Source organism: Epinephelus lanceolatus, chromosome 10 (assembly GCF_041903045.1).
Source record: "Epinephelus lanceolatus isolate andai-2023 chromosome 10, ASM4190304v1, whole genome shotgun sequence".
Taxonomy (NCBI): Eukaryota; Metazoa; Chordata; class Actinopteri; order Perciformes; family Serranidae; genus Epinephelus; species Epinephelus lanceolatus.
This window is the reverse complement of record NC_135743.1, coordinates 31518154-31531178: the sequence shown is the minus strand read 5'-3', so window position 1 is coordinate 31531178 and position 13025 is coordinate 31518154. Positions and strand designations below refer to the sequence as shown.

General features: G+C 39.0%; 3 protein-coding genes across 3 annotated transcripts; 2 read left to right on the top strand and 1 right to left on the bottom strand.

The window, feature by feature from the left end:
- Nucleotides 1-39: 39 nt before the first annotated feature.
- Nucleotides 40-5460, bottom strand: psma2a (proteasome 20S subunit alpha 2a). Its single transcript, XM_033639702.2, has 8 exons — nt 5370-5460; nt 4738-4814; nt 4041-4173; nt 2576-2698; nt 2370-2451; nt 1278-1351; nt 1083-1140; nt 40-985 (listed from the first exon to the last, which is right to left on the bottom strand). The coding sequence occupies exons 1-8, from the start codon at nt 5408-5410 to the stop codon at nt 869-871; spliced, it is 705 nt and encodes a 234-aa protein (XP_033495593.1). The 5' UTR covers nt 5411-5460; the 3' UTR covers nt 40-868.
- A 1422-nt stretch (nt 5461-6882) lies between these two features.
- mrpl32 (mitochondrial ribosomal protein L32) lies at nt 6883-9297 on the top strand. The gene is made up of 3 exons (XM_033640138.2): nt 6883-7077; nt 7359-7555; nt 8634-9297. The coding sequence occupies exons 1-3, from the start codon at nt 6981-6983 to the stop codon at nt 8883-8885; spliced, it is 546 nt and encodes a 181-aa protein (XP_033496029.1). The 5' UTR covers nt 6883-6980; the 3' UTR covers nt 8886-9297.
- A 1968-nt stretch (nt 9298-11265) lies between these two features.
- On the top strand, nt 11266-12814 carry LOC117266314 (uncharacterized). Its single transcript, XM_033641449.2, has 2 exons — nt 11266-11578; nt 12096-12814. The coding sequence occupies exons 1-2, from the start codon at nt 11445-11447 to the stop codon at nt 12454-12456; spliced, it is 495 nt and encodes a 164-aa protein (XP_033497340.1). The 5' UTR covers nt 11266-11444; the 3' UTR covers nt 12457-12814.
- Nucleotides 12815-13025: the final 211 nt, after the last annotated feature.

Genomic DNA, 13025 nt, shown 5'->3' with positions numbered 1-13025 from the left:
TCAAACAAATGCATATCAATTCAAAACACAAAGTCAACATCAACTCATCATCTTTTATTTGAATAAGTGACAGATACCAGAAGAGAAAATACAAACTCTAGAATTAATTCTAGCCTGGAAAAAAGGTACATTGTGTAAAACTGCTGTACAGGCAACCAGATCCTAAGTGTAAAATTTCAAAACGTTCCATTGCATCCTTCTTTTTGCTGATACTCATTGCCAGTGTCTGAGAGATACTCATGAAGTGCAGTCAGGAGAATAAAGGGAAACTGTTTATATTCAGGATGAGACCAAAGCTCCTTCTGGTCTTTAGCAACTGCTAGCCTTGTTACCTTTTTAATTTTTTGCTTTAAGTTCAATCAGAGGCCATTTATCACAATAGTAACGATTGAATTCCGAGTAAATGCATGAAGCTACCATGCCTGATTTGCAAACAGTATTGCCTTCGCAACAGTTACGAGAAGTAAGAAAGGTGAAGGATTCAATGGAAGACGTGAGATTTCACTCAGAGCCCACATTCTTTTCCATGTGCACAGCAGCCAAATGCCACATTTCACTGTACCCAGGTATGCGTTTAACAACAAAGCCAATTAGTTATGTGATAACATGAGGTTGTCATCTCATTGCCACAGATGGGAGTTTAGTCAATGCAGTTTTGAGTAGCAGCCACATTAGCTGCATACATACAAAGTCTATCAGGTCTGGGCATAATCCCAAACACGCTGTCTGATTCTGACGACTCACATACATAATCTTGGATAACTGTCTGAAAAACCCTGGTTTACAATAATGCGTTATGAGACCATTGGCTACTGTGCTTTTATGTCTTAAAATGTGGCCAAAAACCCTGTCACCAGGGAGGATGTGTTCACGCAATGGCTGCCAGGTAGTCTTTCACCTCCGCTGGGGTGAGTCTTTTGAAGCCGGCCTCGTTGCAGATACCGACTTCAATGTTCTCCTCTGTCATCTGACCCTCAAAGCTCTCCTGAAACACAAAGATAGGAGAGCGTAAATGACTGATAAAAAAAACAAACAGACAGATCCCATAGCTTAGGGTTTTTATTTGATAACAAACATTATACCTTCAGTGTCAAGATGGCTGTGTGGATGGCATCTTCCAGCTCCAGATCATTGTTATACCTGGAGAACAAATACAACATGGTCATCTTAATCTGTGGAGCGTACCATACCATTTATACCGTTGCTGTATGCTTCACTTTTATTATATTCTTTATACAAAAAAAGCCTTTAACTGTATTCTTTAATTGTAATCTTACCTTTTTTCAAGGAATGTTTTTCCATTCACGTAGTTCTTTCCCATTGCTGTGGCTTTCCATGCAAAATATGCACCCTGCCAATGAGAAAAGAAAATCCAGGAATAAAAATCCAGCAAGAAGTTATGCTTTTGACACAGTATGGTTATAATCTTTACACTGGAATAAGTATAGACAAAGAGTGGCCTCCAAACAGACAGGATGTGCAACTAAATTCAATACTTTAAGAAAGGGTAGAACTGTACCCCAAGTTTATCAGTGTATGAAAGGGAATTAGGGTTGTGTTAGGGAATTAATATTAAGTTATATTAGTATTAATATAATAGCAAAGCGAGGTTAAGCCTGATTAATGGTAGAGCACTCTTTTGAAGAGTGTCACCTGACAGAAATTTAAGAGCAGTGTGGCATTTACAATGTATTATGCGAGCGGCTTTAGTCGTCTCCATGGTAACCAGAGACCTACTGCATTTTTTTACGGTCAGAGTCTACTTGTCACATTTAGTGACGCGTAATCTGCATAGATAGCTGTCTAAAATCACACAAATATCCCACTGCATATGTGTTTTCAACTTATTAAAACCATATTTTCATTGATTGATCAGTTCCTAGCGTCTGTCTGTAAGCCACAGATTCCCCTCACCCGTTACAGTGGGTGAGCTGACATGAACAGTATTTTGGTTCAACATATGTCAGCTGTCAGTCAGCTTGGTGAAGACAGTTTGGCCAGTCGCTATCTTCTCTGTATACGTGTACAAACACGCTGAATGCAGGTCGAGGTCAGGGTCGATTGATAACTACTATTTCCATGGCGATGATACTAACACTTCTTATCACAGTGCCCAACAAAATATGACAATGTCTGCAAAACAATTCTAAAGACATGAAAGCAAAGTGTGGAGCGGCTCTCAAAATAAGACATTTCCGTCAAGCGACACTTTTCAATTGCTTTGAGAACCTAACCACAAATTTGGCTTTGGTCCACTGTCAAAGATTCATCAAAATAAAATAATTAGTTAACTTTGAGCTGAAAAGAGCACAGTAATTGAAAACAAATACTGTTTTTCAACAAATATGAAAGTTAGTAATACAGCATACAGAGGGGTCTGACTGGAACAGGTAGGGGTGGTCTTCATCCCATCCAGCTATCAGCAATGACACGCCAAACGGACGCACTCCACTGGAGGACAAAAAATAAAAGATTAAATCCAAAAATTCTGACTGAATACATCTTACCTCTAAAAATATAAAGGTGATGTGTCTATAAACAGAGCATGTATTGGTACATCTTTGTGTATACTCACCCAGACTGTGTGTACTCCTGCATTACAGAAGCCACTCTCTGGACAAGTTGGCCTGTGGGGATTGGCTCCTGGTAAACCAGGAAGTACTGTTGTGCCAACTTCCGGGCTCGTCGCACTAAAACCCTGCAGGGATGACACAACTCATTAATTTAACTGTGCATATGAGGTTCAGTAGTCAGACAAACTCTGGTAGCAACATGCCATCTTTTAGGAATAAAGTCCTGAATGACATTTTTTCCTTGTGCACATAAGATATGGATACAAGCTGGGCAATATATCAATATTATCGTGATATGAGAATAGATGTCTTCAGATTTTGGATATTGTAATATCATAAGTGTTGCCTTTCCTGGTTTTAAACACTCCATTACAGTGAAGTGATGAAATTTTCTGCTCTAGCTATTCTATTGTTTGTGTTTGCCAAATTAGCCATTACATCCACTTTACTGATGATTATTTAGCAAACTCCTAATTGTGTAAAAAAATTGTGAAATCATCAAAAATCAAGCCTGCGATATTGTCACAATGTAGATATTGAGATATGTGGTCAAAAATATTGTGACGTTTGATTCTCTCCATATTGCCCAGCCCTTGTATGGATATGCTCACAACACCAAAGACTAAAACTCATAATTATACTGTACAAGTGTGTGCACAAGGCAAAGTACTAGCTTTAAGTTTAACTCAACAACACTGAAGAAGAAAAAAAAAAAATCACGCTGGAAAAACTTTAGGTTTTAATAAGTACAAATTAGTCTCCAATAAGATATGTGCTTTCTTGACTGGAAAATCTTAGGTGCCCAAAGCTGTCCCCAAAGCAGTATATCAATCTAAAACATTTATGGTATGCTTTGCAAAATAGTTAAAACATGTAAAACCTCCAATAAAATAGACTGGGTAAGGCTAACAATATTGTTGCTTTAGCTGCTTATCATTCTCGGAACCCATCGGCTGTATTCGGCGCCTGACTTCCGGCAGACGGCGATACAGCCTCTGGGGCAGACCCCCGATTTTTTGGAATTCCGGTTGGATTTGGGCGAAGGAGGCGAATTTCCGTTTCCGACTTCCGTTTATATATAAGTAAATATGCTGAACCATTGCGATGGATTCAGATTTTGCAGTGACGGCAATAATGTTCCGCCTCGTTAATTCACTGCACGGACTATTTAACCTGGCAACAACTGCAGCCGGCTCAAACGTGATTGGTCAATATCACGCGGACTACAAACAGCCTACAACCAGAAACCAGGGCTCTTCCACTCTTCTTCCGGAGGCAAGATCTCCAGGGTTTGCCTACAGAATGTAGAGTCTGTATATAGAGACTAGCTGCTTATGAACAAGCGCAGTCCATCTTTACATTTTCCCCCTATAGTGCATTTAAAAGCAGCTGACATCACACAGAAAGATACTACTTACCTAAAGTTAGAAAGGAAACCTAAGTTGCTGAAAAACAAAGAATCCCCACCTGTAGTCAGGCCCCATGCCGCTGTAGACCATGCCTATGTGTTTAGTGATGGGCTCCACTTTGTGTACACTCTGCTCGTCATACAGAATGGACTTTTGTTTCTTCTCTGTTGCAAGGACAACTCCATTTGAAGCTGAAAATGAAGGACAATATCACGATTAGTGTCTTCACAAATCATAACTGATAATTATTTTCTAACCAGTTTCAACCACGTTATGGTATGCATAGCCTTTAAGTATGCTGGTGTCTGCTTAGGTTGCTGCACCAGTGTCTGCTAGGTGGGCATAATGACTTGTCTGGATAAATAGCACATCCTTCATTATTATGTTAAGCAGTTTGGATGGCAAAGCAAAGAAACAGTGTGGCTTTACTTTCTGCATTACATTCACACAGCCATTGTTTATTTTATTTTTTAAGTTTAACCCTAATTAAGCATCACTTAAGTCACACTGCCCTATGCACTGTAGTCTTCCACAATGAAGTCAGGAAATATTACTCTGAAGGTGTGGCAATACATCAGAACCTGTTAACATCCACTCCATGTGTTACTTTACCCTATTACAGCGAATTGCAATTTGGCATTATAAACATTTCCAAGCAGAGTCTTGTTCTATTCTCTGTTATCAATCAGACATTCAATAAATGTGGTTTAAAATCTACAGTTTAATATGCCCCACACACTTCCAGGACTCCATACCTTTGATTCCCACTGACGGTGCTCCGGCTGCTACAGCTGCCAGGGCATACTCAATCTGGACCAGTTTACCCGAGGGGCTGCAGGATGAAACACATGATGCTAAATTAACATGCTATGAAACGGAGGAACATCAACTAAACCATATAAAGATGCAGCAACATCTGCAGTTTGAAAACAAGACAACAATTGCCAAAGACGAAAGTGAAAGGAAAAGCTAAAACAACCCACTCATCTGAGCTTGTGTTGCTAACGTTAACTGTTAGCTAAGCTAACGTTAGTCTCTAAAAGCTTATAATTAGCATGTATAACTGACCTGTTTCGATCTATTTAGTAATATCCTCACAAATAACACAATCAGGCGAGGTCTACTTATTGACATGAGCAAAAAACTGACACTTAACGGTTTAATTTAAAAAACACGTTAGCCGACATGCTAACCGTTAACGTTAGCCGATTCATTACACTACCCGGCAATGACAGTGCATCGACTACAAAGGCCCACAAAACCTTATTTTCCCGTCAATATGGAAAACTCTGCATATACTTTATCAAACTGATGTACAACAACAACCCTACTGGCTGAAAGCTTAGATGCTGTTTTTATATTTCATTGTAATTTTGACAAAGTTTACCTAAATGTGGTGAGGGAGAAACTGTAGCCTCGTTCCGCCATCTTGTTCTTCTTCTTCTTCTACTCTGTGTTGCCTGGAGACCTGCAAAACCCACTAAAGAGTGTACACTGCCACCTATGGACTTAAATTAAACACCCACCTTACTGCTCCACAAAACAAACAATGTTTGTCTGTGAATATAAAAAATATAAAACCAAGTCTATGATGTGACATAAATCAGTAAAAAAAAGTAATTATTTTACCTTCTCCTATGTCTTCCGAAACAGAAATAATTTAGATAGAAATAGATTACAAATAATCTTTACTAAAATAGTTATAACGGTTACACCTGATTACCTGGTCAAAAGGCAATACTTATTAAGTATTTTAATGATGCATCATTCTGCTGCACTATCAATTATATTGAAGCAATGTTAGTGAATGACAGTAATCTGGTTACAATAAGAGAGGAATTTGAAATTGATGTGGGTCTTTTTGTATATTCATCTATCAACTTTATCAAATTATTATCTGGAATATATAATACAAAAAATACAGACACATTTCTCTACTAAAACGTATTTATTGAAATACTTTCTTCTGCACCCTTTAGACATTTTAAAATAGAAATTAGTTACCATACAACTTCAATTTAAAGCCTAGTCCCAATTAAACGCCCAGTCCCTTTTACTAGCTCAGTGTGGCTACACGTTTCGACAAAAAAGTGCCTGACTCAATTAGACGTCTGGTTGCCAAGCCTTTATTTATTTATTTACTTACTTATTTATTTTTGTAGACGTTCTTAGGATGTTGGATACCTCAAATTATGTGCACATTCCTCCATTATCCTATAAATAATTCATATTTCTTTAGTCCTCAGGGTCCTCAGATCAAAAGAATGAAAAGGGTTGTTCATAAAGATTGATCCAAGTTGTGAGTATTGGATAAAATTATGTTGTGTCGGTACTCCAAGTGCCATAATCCTGGAGTGTCTAACTCACTCTCTCTGATGCTCTGTCTGTCGGAGCTAGATCCAAGTAATAATTCATAACTGATATATTAGCTGAAGCTTTATTTTTATACAAGTAATATTCATACTGTTTTTTTAAAACAATTTGATTGTATTTCCTGATCTTTGCTGAGCAACAATTTCGTGTGAAAGGAAGTCAAAGTCTGTCCCATAATGAGGCATGTTCCAAATATAGGCCCATTGGTGTCAGTGATTTAAGCAAATAAAAGCCTGGGCTACTAATGGACGTTTTATAGTAGATTAATTCATGATCAGTATGTTTCACAATCAAAGTATGATAAAGTAATTTAGTTAAGATAATTATGGCAGGAATGAGCGCTCAGAGAGGACATGATCGGCTTAGTTTGGAGATGAGTTACTGTAATCTATAATAGTACATCCTGTTCTTAAAACACTGGAGAGTGAAGTTGGTCACATTGACCGCTAGATGGCAGTAATAGGCCTTGATGCATCTTGCCGGAAATTAAACAGAAGAACAAGTATAATGTGTTGTCGCTGTTTGATGACGTAGTAATCTTCCGCTCTGTGACCGTGAGCTATTTGACATGTTGGACGCATGGATGTAGTAGTTTGGACGGAAAAGTAACGTGCTGGCAACAAATATGATGAATTTATCTGCGTTAGTTCACAGCCTCAGGTGCTCTTTGTTACACATTGAGAGGAGACTCCTGCAGGCGGCCGGACTGGACACACAGCTGGGTGAGTTCACTGAGCTCAGGACGGTAGCTAGGTAGCTACTGCTACTGCTAATGATACAAGCTCTGTACCTGACTAACACACATACACACACACACACATACACACACACACACACGTATTGTATCCATTTGTTTTTCTTTTAATTTCACTTTCAGTTCATCTTACATTTAACCTCGCTGCCGTTTACTACCATCTCTCTACATTCCCTTTTCTGTTCACACTGATGACTCGGGTTGCAGTGATGATAAGCAGGGACTGTAACTGTTATTTCCTGTGTGCAGCTCCAGCATTGGCAGTGAACGGTCCCAGCCTCCTGCCTCAGCTCCACAGGGAGGATGAGCTGGAGGAGCAGCAGAGCCCGGAGCAGCCTCCTGGCCTCATGGACAGCATCCTGTGGATGGCTGCACCAAAGAAGAGACGCACCATAGAGGTCAACCGCACCAGGAGGAGAGCTGTTGAGAAACTCATAAAAGTCAAGGTACACTTTGGATCTTTTTAACCTGTCATTTCACCCCAAAACGCAACTGTAACAAAATGTTGGCATACGTAGAGAGCTCCCTATTATCTGCACTGATTGGGAGTGATTAGTAAAGGTTTGGAGATATCAGCTGTAATCCAACCCTGTACATTTAAGATCAGTAGTCTTTGGTTCATGGCATGTAAATCTTAAAAAAAAAATACATTTACAAAACTCAGCAGAACATTTTCTTTGAAAATATATAATAATACAATGTTAACTCAGATAAAAGTTGTTGCACCAACAGCTTAACAACAAATAACCAGAGCCAACAAATGTATACATTGTCATTTTTAATATAGTTACCACAATTTATGGGACTTCTAATAGCATCTATATACATTACAGATCAACTGTGAAGATTCTTCACTGTCAACAAAGAACAAAAAGTCTGAATGCAACTCATTGGCTGTTATTTTTAGGATTCCCTGTAGTTTAATGTGACTGATGGACACTTAAGTGTTATTTAATTCATATTAGATACAGGGTGACTAATGTTCATCAGCAGTATGTACAGCCAGCATAAGATTTTTTTCAGTAAGTAGATCAATTTATAAAAATGGTATCAGTATACATCTAATCAGTCACAATAATTTGCACGCCATTGTAAAACTACTTTATGCTGAGGTTGTTCAAGAATTGTATATCTCAGCATGTAAGGACATGTGTTTTGTTACAAGGGGTACAAGTCGCTTAAAATCCCGGAAGAGATTGAATATTTCATATTCTGTATAATGATTTTTTTTTCCCAGTGTACAAATTTGATTGACATCATTTAAAATCGATTTAAATCTGACCCTGATCATTTTCAGTAAAGATAGTACATCTTGCAACAAATCTAAGCTGAGTTAATGTGAACATCTTCAACAGAGGCATGCTGATTTTCCAATTGAAAGTAGCTGCTCATCATCTGATCACACAGATATCAGCAATGAATGTAACAAGAAATTTTATTACAGAATATGTTAAAAGATGAGTCTGAAATAGTTTTGCTGTGCCATAGTTTGACTCACAGCTTCTTTGTCTCTCTGTCTCTCAGACCAGCATTGAGCCGTGCCCAGAGTGTGGCCATTTGAAGCAGAAACACATCTTGTGTGCCTTCTGTTACGCCAAGGTGTGCAAGGAGACAGCTAAGATTCGTTATCAGATAAAAACGATGGAAGGCGGCCCGCTGGGAGCCCCGACTGTGGAGACTGTCATCCTGTATGACGGTGAAACACCAAATCAGCAGGACAAGGACAAGAGGATAGTGGAGATGCCCAGGAAGAGGCCGTACTGGTTCAGCTATTGATGCTGGGATATTAACACTGTGTGTGATGCATACTTTGAGCTTGACACAAGTCTGGTCAGACGCCAACTGATTCTTTACATAATGTAACAAACAGCGTTTATTTGTCCAGTCTGTTGTTCGTTAAATGAAGAAGGCTGATGTGTTAGTTTTGTTTCCACAAACAACTTCCATAAAACGATTGATCAGCACTGACATCAGGAGCCCTGATAAATGCTGGCACATCAGACATACCTGTTCACTGATCTCTGTGAACATACCGATTGATGTGTGTGTTTAGGGCAGCCTCAAGGTCATTGGAGTTTAAAGCATCAGATGTTTTGTCATGCTTCAACTGCTATATTTCATATTTTCATCTGAGATATTTACTGTATATTTGAATGTTTGAGAATAAATTCATTATTTGAAAAAATAATTTTAATGTATCTGCTTTGTTCACCATTTAAAAATAAATGAGACCATGCAGTGTACAAGGCAATGATTACATAATTTTTATTTTAAAGATTACTTTTTGGCCTTTAATGACAGGACAGTTGGAGGTGTGAAAGGGGAGAGAGAAGGCCATGGGCTGGAATCGTGCCCACAGCTGTTGTGGCAAGGACATTGCCTTTGTACATGGGGCAAGTGCTCTACTCACTGGGTTAATGGGCACCCCTATATTAGTTTATTTTTTATTAAAGGTGAATGAATGCTTAATGATAAAGTAAGAAACAGTGAAATAGTTTGTATGGTCTGTGCTCTGTTGTTGGCATAATACAAGGGGATTAGTAGTGTTAACATTTTCTTTGACCTCTTATTAAGACCACTAATTGTGGTTAGCTGGGCTGTCAAACTTAATTTACTGGTACTAATAAACTGAAATGTAATGACAATTAAAGATGAAGAACCTACGGGGAGTCTGATGTCTGTAAAATCTGTGCAGCTGATTCATAAAAACTGTACGTAGTGTCACAATAATATTCCTGCTCATATTAAATAGTCCTAATATTCATTCTATGTTAATGACTTGGCTGTAAGATTACCTTCTCCTGATGGAAAACTACTTGCCACCTCCAAACTTGAAGAGATGCCTGTTTTTGTTTATGAATGTATGTTTGTGTTGCCACAGTAACGCCTGTTAGTGGTGATTCAGCATCAAAGTTAGTTATCTAATACTGGCTCTTGTGTTGCGGGAACAGATTGTTTTTGCTGGGATGAGTCCAGCATACATTCCACGGCCGCAGTCACACCATCATACACTGATTCAGTTTCACCCTCACACTTTGATTTAACTGGGTTTGCCAGCGTCCTCCAGAGAGCGGGAGTAATCAAGTTATGACTCTGTCATCACTGTCAGAATATTTAATATTTACATCTTCAAGATGTGAATAAACTAAAGAAATCATTAAGTAATTAAAAGGTCAGAAATGTCACGTGGAATCAAATTACTTTGTAAGGTGTTACATGTACAGATGTCTCACACCTGCCTGAAAAACGATTCTCACATCCATCCATTAAAAGTGAAATGAAAAAATACTGGAGGCACAGCTGTTGAACTCTCATTATTCCACATTCACAGAGAGTATAGATGGACTAATGAGATCCAGATGAGAGTAAAACATTCACAAATGGACGGTCACGATGGTGCCAGAGAACTTTTTTATAACAATCAGTGAGTCACCAACAGGAATTTTGCAGTGTATAATTTGATTTTAGCCGGAGAACTGGCCTGGCTTTGGATTAATGAGGTGGATTATGACTGTCAAGTGAGTGATCTTATTGCTCACAGCTGTTTCCTGCAGCACGTGGTCTATGTGAGAGACATCTGAGGAGTTAGGGGATAATTTCTTGGACCTGATGGGATGACGCCTGGAGCCACGTCATTCACAGCAGATTAGTCATTTATAGTGATTTTTCTCACCTATCTATCTATCTATCAATCTATCTATCTATGGTAATCAAGTGCTCATGCCTACCTTGTCCTTGTTCTTAGCGGTATGTCTATTCTGTGTGTGTACAAAAAAGAACTGGGAAAAATGTATATGCACACACACACTCATAGATGTATACATTTCCCCAGACCAACACTCGCAGGATCAAACCAACACCATGCTACAAATAATTAAATGGTACACTGGGGTAAATTGTACAAGTTGATATTGTTTCTATCATTTAATCATTTCAGATGACTTCTCTTAACACAGATCAGTTAGATAAATGTATCTGGTGGGAGTTTCCTCTGGGTTCATCTGGTTGACTCGTGTCATGGAAACAGCTAACTCTCATTTTCAAATGAAAACCAACCTTCAGGATGCCTGGAGTGAGGACATTCACTACATTCACCACAAAGTGATGCACGGGAGTAAAAATAGAAACAAGACTGGATATTTAAGACATTGCCAAACACACTCACATCTCAGACTACTTGGCACACACACAGATAGAGAGATACGCACATCGATGATGACAGATGATTTGATCGCTTGTGTTCTCCCTTGAGTTTTCTGAACATTTGTCTTGGCACAGGTTCCTTTTTTTCATGGAAGTTGCTGATATTCACACTCTCAACACAATCACACCATCATGCACTGTGTGAGCAGAGGAGGCTGCTACCTGGTGAACTCCTTCTGTGATCTCCAGGAGGAGAACCAGTGGAAGAAGGAGAGCTATGAAGCATGTTGGCTGAGCCTGGTCATCGAAACGAGACCACAATTCAAGTAAGTGGCTCTCACTTGAAATGCTGCATTATTCTAGATAAAGTTTTGTATGAATCATTGTCAATACATGTCGTGTTTTCTGATGTATTTTTCTGTTATGCCAGTGTTAACTTTGTCTAGTATTTCCAATATACTGTAGCGCTCAGTATGTTGTGACAAGCAGCAGGTTCAAGGGCAGCGGAGCAGCCCATGTTCTCACTATGTTTCTACTGTAAACACATGACATACACATGCTGTGTTTTGACTTAGAGGGTAAAATCCACACTGATATAATAGGCCCTCATCCTGATTGGTGCTGTCTGTAACTGTTAAAGGAAAACATCTATAATATGATCAGTTTAAAGTTTCAACTAACCAAGAGCGGTGAAGCAGCAGCCCTCTTGAGCTCTTAAAAGTACGGCTTTAGCCTTAAGTCTCTAAGTGATTTAAAAATAATTCAAAAGAGATATGATGATCACAGCACCACTGTACTTGTACTTGTAAAAAGCATATATCTTATGTGTATGTTGTGTTTCAGGCTGACTCTGTCAGAGACAGACAGCGTTCGTAGAGAGAGTTACAAGCAGCAACAGGTGACCCACTTCATGGTGGAGAGGAGTCCCAGCCAGATACTGAAGCTGGGCAGCACCAGCAGAGGCATGACAGAGCACCGGCTGCCTTTGTTTAACACCGGCAGTCACCTACACCATGCCACAGCCACCTTTGGGTCCACAGAACTACAGCCAGTCATGCTAGGGAGGGTGACGACTGAAGTGGATAAACAGAAAGTGACTGCCTTAACGCTGGACAGCAGCAAGCCAGTCAGAGTGAACTTCAGAGCCTCGGGCCTGATGTCCTCACCAAGGGAAACCTCTCATCGGGTGAGGAGGAGGGAGTGAAGCAAGAGAGTGGAGAGTGTTTAAAATTGCAGTCCGGAGAATCTAATATAGTGTTTGTTATGGTAATTTACACACAGTGCTGGTACTAGTAAATTAAAATGCAAGTCTTAATTGTGTAAACCATCTTAACTGTGACTTTTGGGAGAAAAAAAAGATTATTAGTATCATCCTAATGAAAGACTTACATGAAAAAAACCCTGGTGGAATAATGATGAAGAGATTCATTCATAATTTGTGTGCTGTACTTTGCAAAAAATGTAATGACATATTATTCTTATATCATGTTTCAGGAGACAGTTATGGCTTTGTCATTGTCGCTGATTTCTATGCCTAATAAAGCCTCATGAAACTCATCTTATCTACTGTTTTACACTGAAGTTAATAAAGTGATCCTGTTAGAAATACCTTTGCATACATATGCTCTATTAAGTTTGGGACTATAGTTTAGTGTTATGTAATGTGGCCATGTTTGCATGTATTTCTTGTTGCGTATTGTTTTTTTTTTAATGTATGTATTATGAGTTTTAGGTTAAGTGGAAGGCAACATGCAAACCAGTTGCTTTGTCTCC